The 13,730-nt window shown below is 42.6% G+C and overlaps 1 protein-coding gene across 1 annotated transcript in view; it reads right to left on the reverse strand.

Moving 5' to 3' along the window:
• Window positions 1-994: 994 nt before the first annotated feature.
• snrkb (SNF related kinase b) overlaps window positions 995-13,730 on the reverse strand; it is a 128,100-nt gene continuing 115,364 nt past the window's right edge. The window contains exons 4-6 of the mRNA XM_068049611.1: window positions 8,318-8,530; window positions 4,699-4,842; window positions 995-2,786 (exon numbers count right to left, since the gene is read on the reverse strand). Coding sequence (XP_067905712.1) covers window positions 1,703-2,786; window positions 4,699-4,842; window positions 8,318-8,530 — 1,441 coding nt within the window. The 3' untranslated portion in view covers window positions 995-1,702. The remainder of the gene's footprint in view (window positions 2,787-4,698; window positions 4,843-8,317; window positions 8,531-13,730) is intronic.

Below are 13,730 nucleotides of genomic sequence, written 5' to 3' on the forward strand. Positions count from 1 at the left end.
GTGGGGAGGGGGGAGGAGGTACTTTTCTCAGTGTGGGAGGGGGGAGTGTGGTCAAACTCTTTGGATTGGTTGGGGGGGGGGGGTGGTGGGGATGGTGGGAAGGGGTTGAGGGTTAGAGTTTATGAACTTTGGGGGGCGGTGGGGAGACGGAAGGTCACGTAGTCAAGGAACGTATTTTGGGGGATGAGCGGGCAAGGAATTAAATGTAAGGCTTGTGGGGGGAGGGGGGGGTAAGGGGAAGAGGGGATGGAAAGATTTTTAAAATTATTTTTAAGACTTTTAAATGCAATTTGTCTTTAAGATTTGAAACGGTCATTTGGGGCTCTCAGCCCTTTAAAAATGGCCCCAGTGCCTGTGCAGTGGCACCGGACGCTGTTGCTGGCTCACCCAGCCCCTCCACATCATTTAGGGGGCAGGGCGGTCAACCTGGGCATGCTAATGAGCTGCCTCGTTTAGGATCATGGCGGCGTGGGTGTGTGGGCCGCCATTTTTCTCGTCCACTGCCTATTTCGCTGTGTCATACTTAGCTGGTGGGGCATGGGTGGGAGGTGGTGGTGTAGGGAGTGGGGCACCAGTGGCATTAAACACTTCACATTTTAATCCGATCATTTGGGAACTTTGCCACACTGTTAGTGTACAAGTACGTTTTAGTGCAGTTCACAAACGCTGATGGTGCACAGGCAAATGTTAGTGCAGTGCGCGCCCGTTGAGCAGATACCTGCTTTCCCAAAATCTTTCATGTGCTTACCTGGAATATAGGCTCAAGAGGACAACGCGCACACAATAATAAAACACTATTAAAAACATGATGCACTGTTTTAGGAAAAATGCTATTTCATATTTACCTGTTAGTGTGGAGCAGCTTCCAGAGCTAATAGTATGATATTTACATTGGTTTAAGAATGAAAGGTTAACATTTACAATTGCAGACACACACTGTACACTTAAAATTAAATATCCACACCATACATGTAATAAAACAGACCCATGAAAATTAAGCTGCGAACACTCTAGATTTTTTAATATAAAGGTGACAATGAAAGTGGTACATTTAATATGTACACAACTCAGTTAACTGCATCAAGGCAGCAGATGGCTACAGTATGCTGTCATAGAATGTATACGAATAAATCTCCCAAACACCAACTCTTCATCAGCTAATGGGTTCTCAAGATAACGGTGAACTAATCTGGAAGTTTAAGGTGGGATACTGGGTCTGTGCCTAAAAGGGTACAAACACCATACATATGATTACCCATTAATGTTCCAACATGGCAGAACAGTGAAGGTTTTCACAAGTTAGATGTACTAAAATATGTTATAAAGTACAGACAATCACTTCGAACCTTGTTACAACCCAGACAGAAGCACCAAGTTGTATTTAGCTTATACCCGTTATTCAGTTATGAGAATTAAAGGGCTATTTTTCCAACTTTGCGCTTCAGGTGGGGAGCCTAGTCTATGGATCATTAATCGGGCATGTCCCACCATTTACATGAACAGTCAGGAAATCACACGCAGCACATGCCCTAGTTTCCAATATGCATTCATGGCAGGCAAGGCTGCCCTCTGGGAGCGCAAAGTCAGAAAACAACCTCAAATGTCCTTCTTTTCTAATGACGTACCCCATTTCTGTAAAAGATGATACATATTTACAACGAGTGTGTGTAGACACACACAAAGTATATAATTTAAAAAAAAACTAAATTACATGACAACAGTTGAACTGTCCAAAGGAGAGGAGATTCTCCTTAGAGTTTGGTTTTATCTTAAAGGAAAGGGCTTTCTCACAGAGTGGGATCTGCAAAATCCTGTCCCTGATATTTACATTTTTCGATCGGGCAGGGTCATATTTATTCACAGGGTCTGCACTGCTGTCAAAGCACGCACTGTCGTTTGCTAATCCACTGTTCTCAGCCACTCGGTCAATCAAGTGCTTTGGACTTTCCACACTCAGCCCTTCACACTTCTTTAGCAATTGCTGTTTTTCGTTTGCTAAGTCAGTGCTTGTCTGTGTGGGCACAGTAACTTTGGAGTCTAGGCTGGCCAGACATTGGTGAACGTGTAGGCAAGGCAGTGGCTTCTCGATACTGATGTCAGTACTGTCTATTGCAGCTCTGATGCCACCTTTGCTGGTGCTGTTGTTGTTGCTCTCGTTCATCAAGTTGATTGGCCTGTTTCCAAAATAATTTGAAAGCTGCTCACTTTTCTCAGCCCACCTGCTACAACAAAGCGGTGCCACTGATCCTTGGACTTCAACTGAGGAGCTCATCGCACCGTTTTCACGCTGACAGTTCCACATCTCACGAAACAGTTTGCTGCTGCCATCGCCCTTTTCGTTGTCTTTGTTGGGACAGCCCAAGGTGGCGACGCTTTCGATCTGCTGAGTAGCACCACTACATGGAGCTTGCATCACATTCGGCAAAGGAGTGGCTTTGACCTCCATTTCTGTATTGTCCTCTTCCTCCTCCTCTTCATCTTCTTCACATATCTGTTGGAGGACTGGCACATTCTTTGGCATGACAGATGTTTCCAGTGAAGATCGAAGTAGAATTCTCATTGGCGATGGAGTCGCAGAACTGTCCTGGGCATCGTTCACATGCTTCACAATATCTTTTACGTTACACATTTCATTCTTCTCAGTGCCCTTTTGCACGGCCTCTAGTTGTTTAGTTGGTCCTTTTGTGTTTGTAGAATGCTTTATTGAAAACCCATTGTGCATTTCAGGTAAAGGGCTATTATCAGTGGCATCAACAAAGCTGTTTACTGGTGCTGACAAAGATGGCCTGAAAGAGAGAGAGCATAAATTCAGGTGTCTTATATAACCAGTAACAAACCACAAGTTATATACCCTTTGAAATGTGCGGTACCTGAAATACTTAACTGCAAGGACAAACATTTCACTTGCCAATTGCATAGGAACATAGGAATAGAAGTAGGCCATTCAGACCTTTGAGCCTGCTCCGCCATTCAATAAGATCATGGCTGATCTGATTGTGGTCTCAACTCCAGTTTCCTGTCTGCTCCCCATAGCCCTTGACTCTCTTGTCTATCAAAACTCTACAACTCAGCTATGAATAAATTCAATGACCCAGCCTCCACTGTTTTCTGAGGAAGAGAATTCCACAGACTAACAACCCTCTGACAGAAAAAATTTCCCCTCATCTCTGTCTTAGATGGAACCCCTTATTTTTAACCTGTGTCCCCTAAAAATGTGTCACAGAAAGACTTGATTTCATGTCACTCACAATGAGGCAGAATTTAGATCGAGATAGAGGCTGTTTGAAGGAAGTGCAAAAACTAGTCCTTTCAAAGGCAGTTCAAGGTCGAAAACCTGCAGCAACCTGGGTGCTCGTCCGGGATTTCAACCCGGGACGTGGCTCGTCTGGGATTTGAACCCGGGATCTCTTGCATGTTTTACTCCAATTGCCCCAAAGCGAGGATCATTCCACTAGACCAACAAGTCTGCATCTTTCAGTTTGGGTTGCAATTGGCAATACGATGAATTCTACTGTTCAATAAGGATGCCAGTGTTAGGGAATGGAAAACGTTTCCATTTTAGATACTATCAGCATGAGATGCACTTAGGTCATATTCAGCCTTGCTGGATGCAGAGTAAAGCTCCCTTCTCCTTCAATCCACCTTAAAAATCAGATGAATGCCTCCCACTACACCAAATACAAAATGTCTCCCTGCCCACGCCAACCATCCATATGATCATTTTCAGCCTCTTTTGAATTATCTTGTCTTATTGACCCATGTCTTCAGGGAACTTAGTTGAGATCGTCCAACTTATTTTCCGTGAACCCTTATAATCGGTGGAGAGAATGTTGCTTTGACCTAGATTCAAACTTGAGTCGCTGGGGAAAGGACAGTATACCAACCTCTTCTTAGCACCCAATTATCCCTGATAAATAAACAATTATCTCACAGTTGCAGGTCAAATTTGGCTGTGGATCTTTCTTTTGATTTGGATAAGACATAATTTTTGCTATTGGTTAGCTTACTGAAGGGAGAATAAACCACCTTCAACAGATCAGGTGATCATTTAAATATAAACCTTTAAAACCAGGTACAATTACCAACACTGAGATATATACCGGCAATATACAATGCAACTTTGTCAAAGGGAGCAGGCCGCTTGGCTCAACAATAAAGAGTTGGACTCTAGGTAAGAAAAGATGATAAGAGAAGCCCAACCATCACAGCTATATTCAGGCCTCCCCCAGGGCAGCAGTATCAAAGACGTATTCTATAGGCCACTCACAGCCTTTACGGCCTGCCATTCGAGGCAGGCAACTCAGCTCTAGTTCTGTTAATTTGTTACTCACTTGGTGGATCCTTGAATTAGGAGGTTTGGAAAGGGCCGTTTTTGGCAGTGTTGTCTAATCGGTGAATAAATCCCAACTATATTCATATATACAAATCAAGGGGAATGTGAACTTAAACTTTATCAGTGGCTGTGAGGTGCTGTGGTATGCTGCAGTACTGCCCACACAATTAAAATGTCTGGACATTGCTACCCTGAGCTTGCCAGGCTGGACCACGTTGTCAGTCAGGTAACTGGTTGCATCCATTCCTTATTTGCCTCATAATGGGATGATAGCATTGGCCAATAAGAATAATGCGCATTTTAATCCAGGTGCACAAATTTTCCAGCTGCTGTTTAAAGGGTTTTCCTTATGAACGACTCATTACCTGCATTGTACATGGGTGGTCCAGTTGTAGTCGAGATTAAGGTTCTGACTCTGGGTCTGTTTTTCCTGCTTCTCCCGTAATATCCTCTCTGCCAGCAGGAAATAGCTGGCTGTGATGTGATTGTATTTATCTGCTTCCAAAGCCCTATATCAAAATAAAATGACAAGACTGCTGAGTGAAATGCCCAACCCAAACAATAACTTAGCCTTGTCCTTGCTCTGTGTTTCTTTCTACAAAAAGCCATTTTTGTTTAATTCTTTCATGGGATGTGGGTGTCGTTGGCAAGGCCAGAATTTGTTGTCCATCCCTAATTGCCTTTGACAACTGAGTGGCTTGCGAGGCCATTTCAGAGGGCAGTTAAGAGTCAACCACATTGCTGTGGGTCTGGAGTCACATGTAGGCCAGACCGGGTAAGGACGGCAGATTTCCTTCCCTAAAAAGAACATTAGTGAACCAGATGGGTTTTTACAACAATCGACAATAGTTTCATGGCACCATTACTGAGACATGCTATCAATGCCTGACTTTTTTTTTAAAAACATTAAGTCATGCTGCCATGGTGGGATTCGAACTGGTGTCCCCAGGACATTAGCCTGGGCCTCTGAATTACTAGTTCAGTGTCATTACTACTACGCCACCGTCTCCCCCACATAAAGTCAGCAGATTAATTTAATAAGCGGAAATGGCAGACGTTCTGGTTATCATGCTGGACTAGACACTCAGACGTCACAAGTTCAAAACCCACCTTGGAGGTAAGTTACAAAATCAAGTTCAATAAATTTGTAGGCTGGCACCAGAAAAATGACTATGAAAGTTGCCAGGTTGTCACAAAAAACTAATTAATGTCTTTTCAGGGAAGGGAACATGCCACAGCAATCCAGCCAGGCTCTAATCTCATAGTATGTGGTTAATTTTAAATGGCCTTTGAAACAGCTCCAATACCTTGTCAGAGTATCTAGGATGGCCATTATTGATGGTCTTATCAGAGTCACTAATATCTCAGAACAAATTATGAAAAATACACTAGGGGAAAAATGGTTTGTAAAGATAACTTTAACAGCACTTTCATCTTCCAACACAAATACTATGGCTTCTGATTCAATTACTATTCTTCTCAAAGTTTTCCTTTCTCTGCAAGGCTTCAGAGATTCTCGCTCTCTCTGTGTTGAAATTAAGACTGAATGCACCATCTTCTATTAAACTGTGGAATTCCTCAATTTCAAATTTCACTTCTCTTTCAATCATCCAGCTTTTAAAATCATTGCTCAACACTATCCAACACTGGACTTGCCTCATCTGCTCTACTGAATCTTAGTGCTGTCCTAAATTATGGGCCCTTGCCCTTTATTTTTTCACTGAAGAAAACACTGAGCCAAGTCCGACACAGAGATCTCATGCCACGTGCCAAAGGGCTGATTCCTGACTTCCAGTTGGAGCAGGATGTGATGCTTAAGACCAGATTTCAACACGACGAGGGCACAGGGAGAAGGAAGGGTCTACAGGAGAGCTTAGACGGAGCACCAACCCCAAAATGGGAAATCATAGGAAAATTGTGGCCGCAAATTCTCAGCACCTGCCGCCAGAACCTGCTCTAGTATTCCTTTGGCCGAAGACGGAAATAACCTGCTGCTACTGAAAACAATGAGGAGAAAAACAATGCAAAATAACCCTTACTTTGCAAATGTGAGAACAGCTAATTCAAGTACTACTAAAGTTCTCTGAAATTTGGAACCTGCTCAGCTTTGGAGCTGGGTGGCAAAATATCATAGGATTTGGTGTGGGATAGGCTGCAGGCAGTGGGGTTTTGGGTGCTGTTCTAGTGGTTGGTTTGCAGACCATTGGAGTGGTTGAGCCTGGAGGTGGCAAAAGCACAGACAAGGGTTTCGGTGGAGATGGGGATGAGGCAAGGCTGAGGCACGCAATTACATCACCAATACCCACTAATCTAACAACAAATACTGCACCTTCCCTTAATTGATGAATATGAACTTCAGCCGCACTTACCTCCTGCAAAAATTAAAGTAATTTGTTGAATCACAATGTGTGACGTTATCTTTCTTTGCACAAGAACACTGGGAATTGTTGCAACTCAACCCTGCAGTTCTCTCTGAAAACACCAGGTGGCATCATGAGCTAAAATTAGCTATGATATCATCCTCCCTGATGGTGCATTATGTGGTAAAGATTAAGTGACAAGGTCATGATTTCTAGGTAAGGAGACTAATGAATTATATAAAACTGAAATAAATCTTTGCTTTCTCCTTCCCAAAGGGGATGATGTCACCCTGAGAAGCTATCAGGAGTCCTCAGCTATCGAGCTGTAAAGTGCGACTTATGTTACAGACATTAATAGGGCTCAAGAGATGATCCAACATTATCAATCCCTTATTGTTTCTAATAGTGAGGTCTAATGGTTGATGCAATATTCAGCCATCTGCCAGATCATCACAATTCAAACAGCAGCGAACACTCAAACTCACACCCCTCCTGGATTGAAAAAGGGACAGATGGCAATGCAATTTACGCACAACTGAGAACAAGTGCAGGAATTCATTTAATGCAACCACTCTCAAAGCCACCTGAAGCCTGGCAATGACTCTTAATATCCACACATCCAACCATTTCATTCCACATGTTCCATTGAAAGAAATATACTCCATTTACTCCCATTACCAAGAGCGTACATCTGATTTAAATGGTTAGATCTATTCAAATTCCCCTCCAGTTACTTGTGTATCCCTCCCCTTTTTGAAAAAAAAGACATGGGTATCAATAAGGATAACTTCTACATAAGAAGCTGATTCATACCAATTCTTAACTTTGCAAAAAAACCTGCTAAACATTTAGCTTAACTGCCCATCAGTTCAAGGCTTTGTTAATCCTAAAATGAACAATTTCATTTTGCAGTTATTTTTAGGAATATATTAGTTGTTACCAATAATAACATGACAACCTCATTATAAAGCCCTCAGCTTGACTGCCCTGGATGCTGGCTTGCAGCCTTGCCAGGGTACATTTCATGCTGCATTAGGAAACAAACTAGTCTGCACAACACTCAGTATCATATTGAGAATATGTGATTACAGTGTGAGCAGAGTGAGTGAAAGAGGATGACAAAGTGGCTCTGAGCTCCAGTAGGATCCCAGGCTTTGAAATGTAGCTCCCCCTCCCCTCCCACTCAGATAAGTTGGTCTGCCTCCAACAGGTATGTTTTCATGGAACTCATTCTGGCTGCTAAATGCAGCACGTGTCCAACCTGCCAGAATACACAGGCTGATACAATATCTAACCATTGGCAGGGCTCCCCGTGAAGCTCAGGGATCTACTCATCTGGCTTTCCCAGTGAAAAGGAAGAAAATATGCAGCTGGAAAGACATCACAGTTGAGGATTTAAATAAGAAGGGGAAGTTTCTTGTAAACCTGAACTGTAAAAGCTCAAAAATGTAAACATATGCTCAGGAAACAGCTATCTGTAAACCCAGCTACAGGCTCTGTTGAATTGGAAATATGCAGACATAGGAGCAAAGAAAGATGCATTCTACACTGCTTCCCATCAGTTATAAACACTAACCTCTCCAAACAAATTCCCACAGGGAAACAAAGGATCTGACATACTCACTCTTGGATTAACTCCCTGTGTGCGATGTTGCCACATTCCATGGCCTGGATAATGATTTCATGCTCTTCCTCAGAGAGGCTCTTGTAAGATGTGAGGGGCAGGCTCAGCTTCTTGGCTGGTGAAGGGTCAACACCCTGGAGCCACGGATGGCCCTCGATCTCTTCCAGAGACGCCCGCTTCTTCGGGTCCCTCTGCAACATCCTGGAGATCAAACTGCAATGATACAAAGAACAAATAAAAGCTTTACCAGTAGAAGAGATTCCCAAACCATGGATTACAGTGACCTTATTTCTGTTCAAATCACCACAGATTCAAACTAATCCCTCGAGCAGACTCTTCCTCCACCTCCTACACTTTTAGTCCAGCGTAGCTCAACAGGAAGATAAATTGCTTTGTGCAGCCTGAATCTTGCAGTAAAGAAGCTCTTGATCTTTCTGACTGGAAAAGGAGTGACAGTGATTCCATCTTTAACAGCTGAGCCTAACCTCTCTTCAGCCGATCTATCACCAATGCTAAAAATGATTTCGGTTCACAATTTACGCAAAGATATCAGATGATGCTTTCAGGACTCTTGCCATGAAAAGATGAATGTTTACAAAGCACCAGAACAGTATGTAGGCACTGCTAAGATCTCGAAGATGTGTAGCAAATGGCAAGGCTGGTGCCAGATTCCAGTTGCCTGGGGCGATTGTCTGGATCCTGGAGTATAAATGTCAGAATTCTGGACTTATAATTTCATCCGAGCGCAAACCTATCATTTATGTATCTGTATCTTAGCTTCAGAAACTTCTGCAGATTCCCCACACAACAGAGAGATCCCGTTACACACAACTCCATAGGGTTACACATCTTGGTGGTTGGTATCTGCAGGAAGACCTGGACTTGTGCTGCTGCCTTATAAGCCTGCCTTCCTGGGTTGACTGGTCCGATAATCAAATCATAAAGGCATGAATCCCCATCGGGGAGAAACATTTTGCAGCCTTCTACTTAACTTGAGGGAAGTTCCCCAGAAACAGTCTCATCGGAAGAATCCCAAATGAAGGTTGCAGTCTCCTAAAGACTAATCCAAAGTTAGGGCGAGCACTTTTAATACCCTCCGTCAGTTCCAGCAGCATTTAGGGCAGCACTTAAATCAATGTGTCCTCCCCAAGTTCTAAATTCCAATTTCTGACGCACCCTTCACACACCCACCCCCATCCGCCAACCAACACCCACCCCTCCCCCCCCAACCTACCCTCACCGTTAATAAATCTGACAGGTGAACACCCTATCAAACCACTGGAATTTCACACCCATGATTTACATGAGCATATCACAACACTCGTGTCCACAAGCAAGTGAAATTTAACCCCATCAATTGCACCCCTGCCCGAACAGGATACAATATAGGAAAATGCTATACAATATAGGAATGTATTATTCAATGTAAGAGTGAGCCATAGATAGTGATAGGAATGTGAGGCACTGTTGTTTAACAATGCATAGAAATGCAACACACACAGCAATGCATTATACACAGCAACAGAAATGTCCTACAGTTACACACAGTAATGGAGCAATAGATTATGCACTATACTAGGAGAATGTGTTATTGTTCCCAAAACAAGGTCATGTTTCAGGTATTCCTCATGAATCACAGCAGTGAAGGAAAGATTCTCCACCACCCAGTTGCAGAGATGCAAACAATAGGCTTTTAAAGAGCTTTTGCAGTTGTCCTAGTGCTAATTTGTCGACGCAGTATGTATTCAGACCCACGTCTGGAAATTGCTCAATGCATCACTCAGGGTTATAAGTCAGCCATTGAATTAGCTAAGTTGCAAGGTTTACAGTTGCTAATCATTAAATATTGACCTTTTGACTGCAGTTTCCATTTTCTGATGTGCAGTGCCAGCAGCCGGACTTGCTTAAGTGGACCCTCAAACAACATACTTCAAATGCATCCCATATGAATACCAGGGTCCTTAGTAACACACACAGGCCCAACCACACCGCTATTTTTGGTTTTGTTTTGGGAACACTGAAGGACAACATAAATTCTTTTCTGAAGAAGCAGAAAGTGAAACAGTACAGTCTATTATTTTTCCATTTATTTTAGCATCTGCTGTCTGTTCAGTAAACCTGTGAAAATGAGGACATTTGACATCTACTGTATAGTTAGCCATGGCTCATGGTTGCACTCTGACCTGAGTCACATGGTTGTGAGTTCAAGTCCCACTCCAGAGACTACAGCACACAATCCAGGCTGACACTCCACTGCTCTTCTGTCAGTGGCGGCAACTTTCAGATGAAATGTTAAATTGAGGCCCTGTCTGCCCTCTCAGATGGAGGTAAGATCTCACGGCGCTATTTCAAAGAAGAGCAAGGGACTTCTCCCTGCTGTCCTGCTCAGTATTTATCTCTCAACCAATATCACCAGCTAGATTATCTGGTCATTATCACTTTGCTGCTTGTGGGATCTTGCTGTGCACAACTTGGCCGCCATGTCTCCTCCATTACAACAGTGACGACACTTCAAAAAGTACTTAATTGGCTGTAAAGTGCTTTAGAATGTCCTGAGGTCATTAAAAGTGCGAGAGAAATGCAAGTCCTTTGCTTTATAGGATTTGCAAAAAATGATAAAACTTGGAAGAGCAGAAATCTTCCCATCCTCAAGGATGTGAAACAGAATTGTCCAAGTTTTCAATCTTTGTTGGCTGCCTATGCGCATGTCATGGAGCCTTATGGGTCACAGGTCAAGTTTAAAATCAATATTCCCATTAATTTTCATGTATCTCCACATGCTGATGCTAACAGATTTAGGTGTTATGATTTTAAAACCTTCAGGTCTATGAAATTAAAACAGAACAAAGTCAGCAGTAAGAAACAGAAGTGCAAATAGGATTGAATCATCTTGACTCCATGGGTTGGACTGCCTGGCCTTAAAAGCCACAAATGGCCCATAGGCCTCTGAGCTTGGATCATGATATTTTCCTGCCAACACAACAATAATATATTGGAAATAGATGCTGAAAAAGCTCCCCACAATTAAAATGTAAAGTTCAAAAATATTCATAAAGAAAGGCCACAGGTTCACCCCTGATCTCCGAGAAAGAAACAATAAAAGAAGCTTGCATTTATATAGCACCTTACATTTCCTCAATGTCCCAAAGTGCTTCCCAGCCAATAAAGACTATAATCAGCATCATAATGTCAGTAAATGTGGCGGCCACATTATGCACAGTAAGGTCCCACTAATGAGATAAATGACTATCTGTTTCTTAGTGATGTTGATTGAGGGGGTAAGTGTTGACCAGGACACCAGGAGAACTCTCCCACTGTTCTTCAAATAGCACCACGGAATCCTTCATGTCCACCCAACAGGGCTTCAAATTAATGTCAAAAAGACGGCACTTCTGACCATGCAAGCCTAGATTACCCTCTCAAGCCTCTGGATAGGGGTTGAACTCACAACCTGACTCAGAGGCAAGAGTACTACCACTGAGTCAAAGCTGACACATATCTCTGCCATTTAGGTAATTTCAGTCAGGATACCGATAGTGCACTACAACTGGTTTCAGCCTGCTGAGTGCACACACAAGGTCAGTCTAGGTGAGAAAACTAGCATTTGTGAGATTATTGCATGGCACCTTCAATGTTCATCAAAATAATCTCTGGTCTGTATAAATGCATTGGTTTAACCTGCTGATTTGGAATCAATGTGGTGTTGTAAATTCTGCAAGATGAATAAATATATTAGATGAGGAGAAGCAAGGAAGAAATTGTCCAAAGTAATTCAGGACTGCTACTGGCTTACATTTAAAAACCTGCAGGATACGATTCTCATGAATTCTTTGAAACTCTAAATTTTGGTAACTGCAAGCAAACAAGGATTGGTTGATATAATCCATGACAAATTGTGTTTACCTTGTGATTTTGGCATATTTATTGGCAGCTCCAAAAGAGCAGCTGATTCTCCATCACGTGCCTGGAACTGGCTGTTTGTGTTTTCTGTCCAGGTATAGGATCCCACTGCAGGGTGGGGAGTTGGCATGAATCCAATACAGCTGCAGCACAGTGCTTCTCGCCCACTAGTCCCAGTCAGTGGCTATATCCTGCCCAATGACCGGACCAGTAATACAAAACCCAGGCTAATGCTCTGGGGACATGGGTTCGAATCTCACCATGGCAGATAGGGAAATTTGAATTCAATTAATAAATCTGGAATTAAAAGCTAGTCTAATGGGGACCATGAAACCATTGTCGATTGTTGTAAAAACCCATCTGGTTCACTAATGTCCTTTAGAGAAGGAAATCTGCCGTCCTTACCTGGTCTGGCCCACATGTGACTCCAGACCCACAGCAATGTGATTGACTCTTAAAAATGCCCTCAGAAATGGCCTCGCAAGCCACTTAGTTCAAGGACAATTAGGGATGGGTAACAAATTCTGGCCTAGTCAGTGACGCCTGCATCCCACAAAAATTTTTTTTTAAATTAGGACACCAGCCAATTAAAGGTCCCATAATATTCCAGGCCACTTAAAGCAACGGCAGGAGGTAGTCTCTGTACAGCTAGGTCAAAATTTCTGATGGAAGATTCTTTGATGTCTCTTTTACAACGGAAGATTTACAGAGGATTGCTTTATCATTAAGCAATGTTTTTCTTGTAGAAGGAATGTAATGCTCCTCGAAAGGGAATAAATCCTTCATTTTTCTCACCAGCTACACGAGAGAATATTGGTACTTCAAAATTTGGTGTAACTTAGATTTTTTTTTTTAAAGTTTTTGAAAATGATTAATTTCCCTTCTTTGAGATCTCTGTTTCCCACTCATTCTTTCCAGGCAGGTGAATAGGCAAGGAAGCTGATCCCACCCATACTTGGCACGATGAGGTACTTGAAAACAGCCCAGTGCAAATCAGGCTTTTATCTTCTCTTCTTTGCCTGTGTATAATATACAATTTGGAACATAGGAACGGGAGTAGGCTATTCAACACCTCAAGCCTGTTCTGTCATTCAATTACATCATAGCTGATCTGTAACTTAACTCTATCTACACGACTTTCTTCCTTAACCCTTAATACACTGGCATAACAAAAATCTAACAATTGTGCATTCATTACCCCCTTCCCCATCTCCCTTGATCACTGGACTGAGATTAGTGAACATAATGAATATTAGATTCAACCCTATACTCCTCATATTGCCAGGGCAGCCTATTTCTCATATGCTGAAGGGGCAAAATAAACAGGCAGTGTTTATGTACAATAGTTTGGAATAAGAACATTGCTGTTTTGAATTTGCAACCCACAGGCTGTTAAACACAAGACACCAGCCTTAGAGACCGTTCCAAGTACTGCACTCTATTCCATTTTCACTGAATGATTCTCTCATCACACCCCATCCCCCTGGCACTATCCCCCCAGTTCCACATATCG

This window comes from Heterodontus francisci, chromosome 17 (genome assembly GCF_036365525.1).
Source record: "Heterodontus francisci isolate sHetFra1 chromosome 17, sHetFra1.hap1, whole genome shotgun sequence".
NCBI lineage: Eukaryota > Metazoa > Chordata > Chondrichthyes > Heterodontiformes > Heterodontidae > Heterodontus > Heterodontus francisci.